The sequence below is a fragment of the Macaca thibetana genome, chromosome 6, assembly GCF_024542745.1.
Source record: "Macaca thibetana thibetana isolate TM-01 chromosome 6, ASM2454274v1, whole genome shotgun sequence".
In the NCBI taxonomy this organism is placed as follows: domain Eukaryota; kingdom Metazoa; phylum Chordata; class Mammalia; order Primates; family Cercopithecidae; genus Macaca; species Macaca thibetana.
In genome coordinates this window covers 51,887,036-51,899,959 of record NC_065583.1, presented here as the reverse complement: position 1 = coordinate 51,899,959, position 12,924 = coordinate 51,887,036, and the positions used below count along the sequence as shown (strand labels likewise).

The 12,924-nt window shown below is 35.6% G+C and overlaps 1 protein-coding gene across 3 annotated transcripts in view; it reads left to right on the top strand.

The window, feature by feature from the left end:
• The window catches only part of ADAMTS19 (ADAM metallopeptidase with thrombospondin type 1 motif 19), a 283,788-nt gene extending 279,321 nt beyond the window's left edge, over positions 1 to 4,467 (top strand). For 2 of the 3 annotated variants that reach the window (XM_050792706.1, XM_050792705.1), the window contains 2 exons: positions 694 to 871; positions 2,855 to 4,111. In XM_050792706.1, coding sequence (XP_050648663.1) covers positions 694 to 871; positions 2,855 to 3,006 — 330 coding nt within the window. In that variant the 3' untranslated portion in view covers positions 3,007 to 4,111. Of the gene's footprint in view, positions 1 to 693; positions 872 to 2,854 lie in introns of all 3 variants that reach the window. The other variant, XM_050792704.1, reaches the window with a different exon arrangement.
• Positions 4,468 to 12,924: the final 8,457 nt, after the last annotated feature.

Below are 12,924 nucleotides of genomic sequence, written 5' to 3'. Positions count from 1 at the left end.
CTTACCATTTTGCTATATATCCATCCCCCGAATCTATAAAAATAAAAAAGCTTAAATGATAAAAATAAAAAAGAGAAAAAAAGTACCTTTTACCTGAGAAATTCAGATTATCAAACATTTTTATTAGCATAATTCTAACATCACCTAATCTACCAAGAAAAAGCAATTACTTTAATAACGTATCTAGCTAAGACATCTTGATATTATTTATAAACATTTTAAGGCCAGAAAAAATAAGGCAGATAAGTATATTTAAAGACTGAAACAAGGATCCAGCTCTAAAAGTAGACATGTGCTAACTTCTGAACGTCAATGATTAAATTAAATAATCATGAATCAATTATTTGTTTGCAAACCATGTATTAGACCTTTGAAAGCTGTCTGCTCAAGCATTACTGATGTCATTCACTCTTTCTCTTCAAGTCATACTGTACCTTTTCCTTTAACCTTCTTTACTCTCATGTCCTTTTCATTACCCAAAACTCTGTCTTAGATCAGCCAGAGGTTCTCAACAGCATTGTGCCCAATTTATGAGCATCAGTGCTTCTGACCCATGTTTTGCCTTGACTGTCGATGCTGCAGCTCATGTTTAATTTTAAGAAACATTTCGAGAAGGTTGCCACATCCTAGAAAATAATAACAGCAAAAAATAAAAATAAAAAAGAACCTTAACAAATCTTGTATTTCTCCTAGTGCTCAATTACCTGTGGCAAAGGAATGCAGTCCCGTGTTATCCAATGCATGCATAAGATCACAGGAAGACATGGAAATGAATGTTTTTCCTCAGAAAAACCTGCAGCATACAGGCCATGCCACCTTCAACCCTGCAATGAGAAAATTAATGTAAATACCATAACATCACCCAGACTGGGTAAGCAGACAAAACAAAAAAGATGTTTTTGAGAAACATAGAAATGCTTATGGCTTCTTGTATTTTGTATATTACTTTAAACCTTGATAGTTGTAAACCTATACTGATTATTTTGGTTTGGACTAAATTGGATCCATTTAAATATGATTTTGTCCAAATGGTCAGGTGGGTAAAAAAAAAGTCCTAAAAACTTAAACTGCTTTGATTCCCAAAGTTGTCCAATCAGAGCCAGATCCAGGAAATAATAATGCCACACCACCCCAGGTCTTTTTGTAACCAAAACTCAGATCAATCCCATGGCAGAACTATCAATTAAGTTAATATCTGCAGAAAGATGAGATTGTAGTGTAAGCCTTAGATTTCTCCATGATTTATAGCCTTCCTTGTTATCTGGGTACAAATTATTCCTTGGAGGGACATAGACTAAAAACTGTCTTTCAAGAAGAATGGGTGCATGGATCTACACCATTAAACAAGAAGTTCTATTTTCTTTTTAAGTTTTGAGAATATGATACTAAATAAAAAAACAAATTCTAGTAGTATTGAATATATTGATGTTTACATTGTTTTATGTTACAAAATGCCTTCATATATTTCCTCAACTTCTGTTATTTAATCTAAACCATAATCGAGAATTAGAGTATATATTTTAAGTAGATAGAGCCTACATTTGCATAACAAATACTAATGAATGATTTAGCATTTATATCTGTGACTTAGTAGCTTTTAACAGCACTCCTGCCTGATTGTCAGTGGGTTAATTTATGTTTAATACCTTTGGTTTTAACCTGTGCATATAATCTCCAGGGGAACAATTTGAATCATACAAAATAATATTACCAAAATGTAAGAAGATAAATTGTCATATGTATTTTTCCAGGCATAAGATTCAGTCAAATGAGAAAACTTGGTTTCTTCATGGAAATACAAAAATTCTCTTTTGGGGGCCAAATAATTAACTAACATTTCTAAGAAATAATCAGTTCAAGGTGAATAACACTGATTAAGACAAAAAGTTAAGCAACTCTAGAGCGGATGTACTAAATACATTTATTCAATAGCAGTATAATTCCTTTCTCCAACAATTACTTTACAGTATATTTCCTTTCTCCAACAAGTCCTTGAAATATTATGTGGCAGAAAATAATGGATTAAAAGAAAATTTTATTAAAATTGCATTTTCTCTATTTATTATTCCTTGAAGGTGTACCCCAAAATACAGAAGCACAATGGTTAGGAAAATCTAAGGTCTTTAAAAATGTAATAATTATGTTAGAATACAATTCTTTCCCATATGCAAAAGAAATAATTGTAGCAGGAGTGACTTTCATTATGCATTCCAGAACACACTATTGTTTTACAAAAAGGGAGGCCAAGTCTACATAACCAAATATTCTATACCAAGTTCTCATTTCAAACACTTCAACTATTGCTATAAATCTCAGTCACTTGTGATGATGTGCGTTGATTTTTATAGAACCCTGAAATCACAGCTCCAGATAATCCATTTAGATGTGACTGTTGTCTGGGGAAACTAGGAATATGAAATAACTGTGAGCATATTTTTGCTTTGCTGTTTCCTTGTAATTTCAACCTCAATAATAGTATTTATTAATTTGTATTCCCATAAAGGCAGATATATTGAGCACATTTATTTTTCTTTTTAATTTTCTCTACTAAAACTCAAAAGAAGCTTAAATGAAAGCTATGAAACTGAAGCTTAAAAGTACAACACATTGAACCTGGGAATTATATCTTTAATAAGCCTAAAAACATTTATAAGTAAAAATATTATTCATTCTTTACTTTTTAATTATAGGAGGGGTGTGTGTGTATATCTCTTTGTTGCTTAAATTCCAGAAGGTAATATAAATGAATCAAAGAGAGTGTACAAAATCTGCCCCCATTTAAACGCTTGAAGTTTGTTTTTACTGACATATATGATATCTGCATGGGCTGAATTCACTATGTTCTATTTCACAGCTGCTCTGACTTTCAAGTGCCTGGGAGATCAGTGGCCAGTGTACTGCCGAGTGATCCGTGAAAAGAACCTATGTCAGGACATGCGGTGGTATCAGCGCTGCTGTGAAACATGCAGGGACTTCTATGCCCGAAAGCTGCAGCAGAAGAGTTGACCTCTAGCAGGCTGGCTGGATCACAGCTCGTTGCAATTACATTATTTATAAACACACACACTAGCATGTTTTTCAGACCAAATATTATCAGATTACATATAATTTAATCAAATTAATTTATTTTTTTGCCTGCCAAACATCCAATGTGGTGCTTGTTTTGGTTACACAAACATTTTGATTTCTACTATATGGCTTCATAAATAATTTTATATGAATGAATTAGTTGGATCCAGTAATATAATGAAAAGAAAAAGGAAAAAAATAGATCATTATACTTAAAACAATGTTTTGTTGTTTTGTTAGGGCTATCCCTAAGGTGCTACTCTCTCCCCACCAATAACATTGAATTATCCAGAATGTATACTGACTTAGCATAATAGTTCAGGTATATATGAAGAGAAACTATTTTTGTTTTTTGGTGTCCTGCTGCAGAATTAGCCCATTTTCTGTTATCTGCAGGAGATGTGTAAACATAATGAACCTCATGGTGTTGAACAGGTTTTTAGAGAATGTATTATGAATTTGGTTGAGATTTATAGACATCCATAGGAAAAATTCTGCTGTAATTATAACCTTATTTTGATATGGAAAGGAAAAGTCAAAATAGAGACTTTGATCATGTTCATGAACATGTACTTGAACACAAGTATTGTAACAATGAAACACTGTAATGATTTACACTGAATCACAATTGCACTGTTGATATAGTGTAGAGAAATCGTTAGAAATGGTAACATCTTACAAAAATGTGTATTATTTTAACATGTTATCACTAGATTTTAGCTTTTTTAAAAATATTTTTAACAAAGAAAACATTGATCCACCCATTTCCCTGTATCTTTTTAGCAGATTTATTAGAGTATAGTACTTAGCCTCACGAATCATAATTAGAAAATTTACTAATATTTCTCAGCCTTCTCCCTAGGAACAAGGAAAAACAGAAAGCATATAATACTGTGGTAGTTTCATTGTGTTTTTCTTCCTTTTAAAAATTAAAAAGTTTTACAGTTATGTGAAACGTTCAAAAGCCAGCTTAAAATTTTTCTTGTGAGAAAATATTGTACATGATTCACATGATTTCTTAGATTTTTCAATAAAATATGTAAAACTTGCCATTGAGAGACAATTCTTCATAGACTTGTCACATACCCGCATGTCTGACCGACAAAGGTACTGTCTACTTTTGTTCTGGAGTATCTTCTGGAGGATGTTTGTATAGTGAACTGCCTTGGAGGATAGTATCTCTCTTGGGAGCAAAGGGCAAACATGCTTCTCATTATAAAAGTTTCAGGTTCCCTAAAATTGGGGTTTCTTTACTATAAGACAATCCAATGCATGTGCTGACGTCGCCTGGCTCTCTTCATGTCACCCTATGGGAAATGGGGCTCAAGGAGCCAGTACAGGAAAAGCGGATTCCCTGGCTACTATTGCTGTGAGTAACGAAGTCGTTTGTCTCTAATGCAGGAGTCTTATGTCTTCTGCCCTGAAATCATAATAGGCTAACTTGATAAGTTGCAAGTAGGGTAAAACCTCAAAAGCTTCACAGTTCTTTACATTTCTCTCATTAATATTTTTCACCCTGATTTTAATAAATGTGCTTTAATATCAAGGTCATATTTTTTCCTAGATTGACCCTTCCTATGTAAATCCTTTAATTTAATTGCTGAGATATAGGGTTAACCAATATCAACAAATTTTATGTGAGATAGTAGATGAATGGGAGAAGGAAAAAATGAAATAGTAACTTCCATCCCTTGACTCCTGAATCCATAAATCTAGGTAGAAATAGCACCATGTATTGGTTGATAATTCAGAAAATATACATCTTAGAGAACATTATCTCAGACCTCCAAAGTGTTTTCATCCACCTGGTAGGAGACTAAACTTTTCTTAAAAAGACATATCATTCTGTTAGGCCATCTGCTTCGGGGTGATGGAGAGCACGGTACTATGAGAGATTTACATGACAGGGGGCCCCTGTCCACACTTTATTTGCTATCACATAAGTTCCTTGAACAAAAACAATATTGAATGAAATACCCTAACAGTGAGTGAGACATTTGTTTAGTTCACAGATGGCATTTTGGCAGGAGCATTACAAACTGGGAAAGCAAATTTATTTCAGATCAACTGACTGTTTTTGCAAGAACAAGCTACTGCCTCTTCTGTGATAGAAGGAGTCTAATGTAATCAACCTACAATCAAGATGGTGGGCTGCTTCTCCCATAGAAGGGTACCATAATGTCTTCTCTGCTATTGTTAGATGGAACCCTCAGCAGTGACTGTAGCTAGATTGACCTTGGTGAAAGTAAGTTCATGTTGCTTAGCCCATGCATAATCTCCACTCCTGCTACCATTATCTCTTTATTTTTGAGGGTATTGGTCAAGGACAGAGGTGCGTGGAAGAGACTGATCAACATCAAAAGAACATGTCATCTTATCCACCTGATGATCAAGATCAGTTTCTCCTAAGTATGCTGTTTGGTGAACACTCAAATGGAATATAAGTATATACAGTTCAAGGAGTTCTATCCATTCTTTTTCCTCAGAACTTCATTATTACCAGTTTTTGTCTTGCTCCTTTCAGGTTCCTACCAAACCCATTAGACACAGCCCATAAGTTAGTGCATAGCCATACCTCTGGCTGTTTTTTCTTCTGGTCAAAATAAACAGCCAGATGCACAGCTTGAATTCCTTCTGAGAGGATTTTTCTTACTAATCATTCAGGGCACCTCTGTGCAGGGTTGTAGAGCTACAGCTGTCTACTCTTGGTTATGCTAGCATATTGTGAAGAACCATTAGTAAACCAGGACCAAATGTTTTCTGTCTCAGTCAATTCATTATGATAAAGTCTCTATGAGGCTGTGTGGGTTGAGAGAGTGGAGGCAATGTAGCAGTAGTAGGACCCTTAACCATCAGATCCAATTATTCAAGGAACTCATGCCTAAGTGTGTGCTCAAGACTAATCTTGTACCCTTGATGATGGAGTGATATTCTGCCCAGGTAACCTGGGTGGATCAGACACCACCGAGGTTATAATGAGCAGTTCAAGTTACATGGGAATTTGGTGACCTGTGGTCAAGCATTAAACATTTACTAGCATTTCATTGCAAACCAGAAATAGTTTCTCAAAACAGAAATAATTATTTGTAGAAAAGGACACAGCTTTCTCCAAAGTTATTAAGACCTCACGGTGATTCACCAATAGGATTCTGCTGGAAGCTCCATATAGGATCCTTATGTGCCACTGATTCTTTAAGTACCATAATGTCTGCTGTGCCATATTGCCTAACTAGCAGAGTAGCTTCAATTGCAACCTGAACTGATTATAGATTCTCTCCTTATTCTGTGCACTACATGAAACTGGAAGTCTCTGGGGTTACTCAGTAATAATGTATAAAGTAGCATTCCAAAATGAGTTATACATGTCACAGCCCAAATGGGATGTGTCTCTCTTAGGAAGGGCTAGAGGCAGGAATTTGCACTTTACTTAGAAGGGATATCTCAACATGTCACTGAATTCCTAGAAATTTTACCAAGCTATGAAATTCCTGAAGTTTTTGAGGAACCATTCTCAAGGAGAACTGACCTCCCCTTCATTCAGGGAGTTCTGGGTCTGAGAATCATCTCTCCAGTGAAAACTGATAAAGGGAATGCAATTATCTGGTGTGGTGATTCAAATGCAACGTGTGTTCACTAAGTATAGAGATATAATGGTTACATAAATCAAGAAACACTTTAGTAGAATGCCCACATATTTCAGTCCTAAGGACTCCCTGGTCAATTGGCCAATACCAAAAATTTTTGCAGGTCAAATCATTCCTGTGTTAGTCTGTTTGGACTGCTATACCAAAGTACCTTAGACTGGCTAATTTATAAACAGAAATTTGTTGTTCACAGTTCTGGTAGATGGGAAGTCCAAGATCAAGCACCAGCAGATTTGGTGTCTGGCAAGGACATGTTCATCATAAATGGTGCCTTCGTTTTGTCCTGACATGGCAGAAGGGGTATGATGCTCACTAAAGACTTTTGTAAGGGTGTTACTTCCATTCATGAGAGCTCTGCCTTGTGATTTAATCATGTCCTTAAGGCTCTACCTCTTAGTTCTATCACAGTGGGTATTAAGTTCCAACATATTAGTTTTGTGGGGGTGGCAGGGGGAACCAACATTCAGACCATAGCAATTCCCTTTACTACATTGAATCTGCTGCTCTTTGTAATATCCATGCATGCATGGTCTTTGGAAGTTAAATCCTGCCACTTGGTTCCTGGCCATGAGGAATTTATTATACTCATTAAATTCTATAAGATCAGTTCTATGGCAGCATTTCCCAATGTTACTCCGGCTTCCAGAGAATAGCCACTACAGAGTTCTTTAAGGATTCTAACGCTGCCTTCACCATTGTATCTTTCAAAGCCTTGATTAGGGAATGCCCTCTGGGCCCTCTTGGGGAATATATTTAACAGGTGGATGAACATAACTATCATATTAAAACCAGTCTTCCTAAATGTATACCTTTCTCTGTACTACATTGTAGCAAGGAAGTCTGGCATCTCAACTTTGCTCAATATGAACCACTATTGGGTCTAGTTTTCAGTCAAACTGTTAGAATTACACTCAGTCATATCAACTAATGCCTTAAATCCAAAATCTCTACTTATCACATACATATCAAAAAAAATTAAGCTAATCCAAGATTGTATATCTTCCATCCTAAACTAAAACCTTTAAGAAACATCCCCACACAGTTTATATGACTTTGCAAAATCTTGTAATTCTTTTAGAACCTTAAAGTACAACCTCATCAGTCACAGTTTTTACCTGGTCCCCTTGAATCTTCCAGGACGTGAGTCTGAGTATGGATTTAGCAGACATGACAGATAGGGAAAGGTCCTGAGGAAAATCAGCAGTACAACTGAAAAAGGTTTGCTGTGTTGAGGTGCCTCAACACAGTAAAGGCTGTATGTGTCAAATCCATAGTTAACATCATATTAAACAGAGAAAAGTTGAAAACTTTTCACCTAAAAATGGGAATAAACAAGGGAGCCTACATCACTCTTATTCAACATAGTGTTGAGAATCACAGCCAGAGAAATTACAGAAGAGAAAGAAACAAAGGGCATGCAAATTGGAAAGGAAGAAGTAAAATTTGGCCCTGTTTGCAGAAGACATGATCTTGTATATAGAAAAACCTAAATACTCTTAGAACTGATAAATTCAGTAAAATCTCAGTATACAAAATCAACATACAAAAATCAGTAGTGCTTCTACATGCTAACAATGACAACCTGGAAAAGACATCAAGAAAGCAATCCCATTTACATTAGCTCCAAAATAAAATGAAATAAAATACCTGGGAATAAATTTAACTAATGAAGTAGTTACAATCTCTGCACGTAAAACAAACTAAACAATCTCTGCACGTAAAACAAACTAAAATACTGATGAAAGAAATTCAATAGACACAAACAAATGAAAAGGCATCCCATGGCCATGAACTGGAAAAAATTAATGTTGTTAAAATGACCATACTCCCCCAAACAATCTACAAATTCAATGAAATCATTATCAAAGTGGCAATAGCATTCTTCACAGAAATACAAAAGGCAATTCTAAAATTTGTATGAAACCATAAAAGGCTTCCATGCTTATTGCAGCACTATTTACAATAGTCAAGATATGGAATCAACCCAAGTATCTATCAACAGATGAATGCATAAAGAAAATGTGGTATATATAGACAATGGAATACAGCTCAGCCATAAAAAAGAATGAAATCCTATCATTTGCAGCAACACAGATGAGCCTAGAGGACATTATGTTACATAAAATAAGCCAGAAACAGAAAGTTAAACGCTACATGCCTCACTCAAATGCAGAAGCTAAAATATATTGCTCTCATAGAAATAAAGAGTAAAGAAGTCCCAGAGGCTGGGAATGGTAGGGGAAAGGGGAGATAGGGAGAGATTTATTAAAGGAAACAAAATTATAGCCAGTTACAAGGAATAACCTCTAGTGTTCTATATCACTCTAGGATGACCATAGTTAACATTAATATATTTTTTCAAACAGCTAGAAGAAAAATAATATGAACATTCCCAATAGAAAGAAATGATCAGTATTTTTGAGATGCTGGATATGCTAATTACCTTGATCTGATAACTATACATTGAAACATTACTATGTACCCATAAAAAAATGGAAATATGTGGGTATATATATGTGTGGGTATAACTATTATGTATCAATTTTTAAGATAAAAATATTTAAAGGTTTTATTTCAGAGCAGTCACAGAAGCTTTTTCTACTCCCAACTTGGATCTTGAACTGTGACTTTAAATTCCATCTTATCATTTTCTTTCTGTAAGTTCTTCAGCACATTTAGAAGCAGTGAATCAACTCCACAGTCAGTATTCTCTTTGTTTGCGAAAAGGTTCTAATGCAGCAGATAATAACTCTGCACATTGCCTCTGTAGCCACTTAGATTATACAGGCACTAGGGGTGACTATAGGTGATTTAAATAACTGTTGAATCCCACTTACCCCTGGCAATAGGGTCATTCATGTCTTTAAATCTAGTCTTTAAATGTCTTTAAATCTAGAGAACACGTTTCAAATTTTATTTTTAAAGTTCTGTTTCCTGGAAACACTTCTAGTTGGTTCAGTCAGCAGAGCAGTTTCAGAGGGTTATAGGATAATGTAGTTGAGCTCACACAACTGTGAGAGGAGATGGGAAACTGAAGGGCTGTAAGAGGAGTTGGAGGATTAGAGGAGTCACCAGCCAATCAATCCAAGGGGCAGGCACAGCCAGCTAAGAAAAACTATGAACGGGTAGTCTGCAAGGAAATCTATGGGATGTTGTTGCCTCTGTGTACTTTCCTTCTTTATAGGTTCACAGCCAACATCTGGTAGTGAATCTGACTTTTCTGTTGGTCAACAGGACCAACAGTTGGAAAGAAAAAACGGTCTGGAGCTCAAGAGAGCAAAGTCAAACTGGAATCTGCCAGGCACATACACCTCTGTCACTGCATCTGACTAAAAGAGAGTTGCAGGTTAATGGATACTGTTTCAATTTGGCCTTCAGAATCTCAAGGAAGTCCCTCTTCTGGTCAGTTCTCACCTAGAATCACACAGGGAAGAGGTACTCTGGGAAACATAATTGAATTTTTAACTATAGATTGTTAATACTACTTTAATTTTTAATTTTTCCTGTTTTGCTTTTATAGCAGTTATACCTAAAGTGAAAATACCTGTTCATATCCACTCTCAAAATAACAGCAAATTTTTTAGTGCTTAATATATGCTGAGCATTCTGTTGGCCACTATACATATTAAACCTCAGAGCAACCTTTAAGATACCAATATCTTTCGTTTTTAGCTGAGGAAACTGAACCTCAGTGAGACTCAGAATCTTGCCCAAAAACACAAGTTAGTTGGATGTATAGAGGCTCCCTATTACATAAATACTGTGCATTCAATTATTCTAATTGCCACTGTTATTTACCAATTTTGAAAACATAAGAAAGGCACAGGATTTATATAACCCAATCACAGTCTTGCTTTTTAATCGAAACTATGCAAATAATTTCTAAATTATCTCAGTTTGATGAACCTCGACAGCTCATCTGATCATTGTACTGGAGCTGGAAATACTTTCAGATGTTTCCACTGGCTTTCGGTAATCTTGAAAGCTAGAAAGAAAGAAAAAAAAAAGAAAGAGAGAATAAAAGGGGAAAATGTGAATTATTAGGTTGGTGCAAAAGGATTTACAATTACTTTTAGTGGCAAAAACCACAATTACTTTTGCACCAACCTAATAATATATAAACAGTTTTGCCTAGTGAAGCCATATTTAATTGTATTTTTTCAATTCTTGTGGTTCAGAAACAAATACTATGGATGCAAATTCATCCATGGGAAAATGATACTGTATTTTTTTTAAAATGCTGTAAAGAAAGAGCAAATGATTAGTTGCATGGTAGGAGTTGAGAGGCCTCAGATATCCACATTCCCATCAGACTGCTCTTCCAATATAGTAACTCTTTATTTATATGTGTTTATACCCTATGTCACTCTTGAACAAAGCTATTATTGACAATAAGGCACTAGAAACCCTAACCCAGTATTTTTTAAAATTATGATCAAGTAACTTATTTTTTAAGAGTTAATAGGAAAACAATGAAGGAGATGTTATGTGATCAGATAAATTTTGAAAATGTTAGAGTTAACAAAACAGAATGTCTCCACCTTCAAGATGAGCTTATGAACAATAAACTACCAGAAGAGAATTATACAGGATGTCATCTTGGGCAATGGAATACTTTTTCACAGAGTATGGTTGGAATACAGATTTAAAAATGAAGCACCAAGGCATTTGTTAAAAGTTTAACTGGATTATCAATTTTCAATCATAGTTAAGTCCTAATAGAACGGAAGGGACAACAGCAATCATCATTTATTGATCAAGGGGCTTCATTAGGGTCTTCATTTGGAAGAGGCCATGTTATAGTACTGCTCTTTTGTGAAGTATCCTTTAGTGTAAAGGCCCTTAAAACAAAAATTTGAAGTACAGTATCAAACAAAAGATGAGAAGATGAGAGGATAAATTATCACTGTAAGGTTTCAAAGGAGAGAAAAGTTATACCTACTAGGGAAAATATGTAAAGGTTTTGCAAAAGGTTAGGTATCGGCGATGACCCATGAATGATGTATTAGGAGGTAGTCGACAGCCATGGATGGGAAGGAATGTTTCTAGGCAGTAGAGCTGGCATTAGCAGAGACACAGGTTCTCACTTATAAGTGAGAGCTAGGAAATGGCTACACATGGATATAAAGATGGAAACAACAGACAGTGGGGGTTTTACAAGGGGGAGAAAGGAAGGGGGCCAAGGGCTGAAAAACCACCTACTAATACTATGTTCACTATTTGGGTAATAGGTTCACTAGAAGCCCAGACAACACCATTATGCAATATACTCATGTAATAAGCCTGCACCTTTACCCCCTGAATCTATACTTTAAAAAGTAAAAGCTTGATTTCCTGATAGTCAGGTAGGCTACCTACAGGGATAGCAATGAGAAATAAGAATTGATGGTTTGGGGGTAAAGGCAGACAAAGGATGGTGGGAGAAGACGGAGACTAAACTTGTAAGTAGAACAAGACAGTATTGAAGCCTTGGGCAACTAGGGAATGACGGAAGTATTGAAAGGAAGGACGCCTAAGGAAAACTGAAGGCTCATACCACCTACCTCATGCTTTGGCTAAGGAAAAAGCCTAATCAAATATATTTGGATCTAGGTTCTGTGTTTCTGCTTGCCAATATAGAAAGCCAAAGACAAGTAAATTTCTTCTTGAAGGTGTGTGTTATTCCCCAAAGAATCTTTTAGGAAGAGCAAGCAGCCTGAGAAATATTTGTTCATTCGATATATTCTGGCAGCAAGCAGGAAAATCCAGAAAGTACCAAGCACATGCACATACACATAATACACTTGATTCTTGAAACACTTGTGGTTTCACTGTTTTGTTATTAACTGTCATTATGAAGTACCTATTACTTTCTCTAGTAGATGCATTTATAAAACCATCCAAACCTATTTAAATATTGTAAAATAGTGATAGAGTTTGGGTCCAAAACATTCTCAGAGAAAAAGTTAACTGCTTAATTCAGTTTTACAACAATAAGTAGGGCAGATATTTTTTTAACACACCCCCTCATGTTTATTACTGTGAAGAAGGTAAGTACTCTCCAGTGTCTTGCTTGATTCAAGAACATCCTGGCTGCTGACTCTTGTAAGCTGTATGGCACTCTTCTGAGATCTAGTGCTGATACATTCCACATGTAACCCCACTGCCCCTGGAAGAGAAACTTTCCTGCTGAGTCAGAGGGGTTTATAGAGATGCGAAATTAACAGACAAC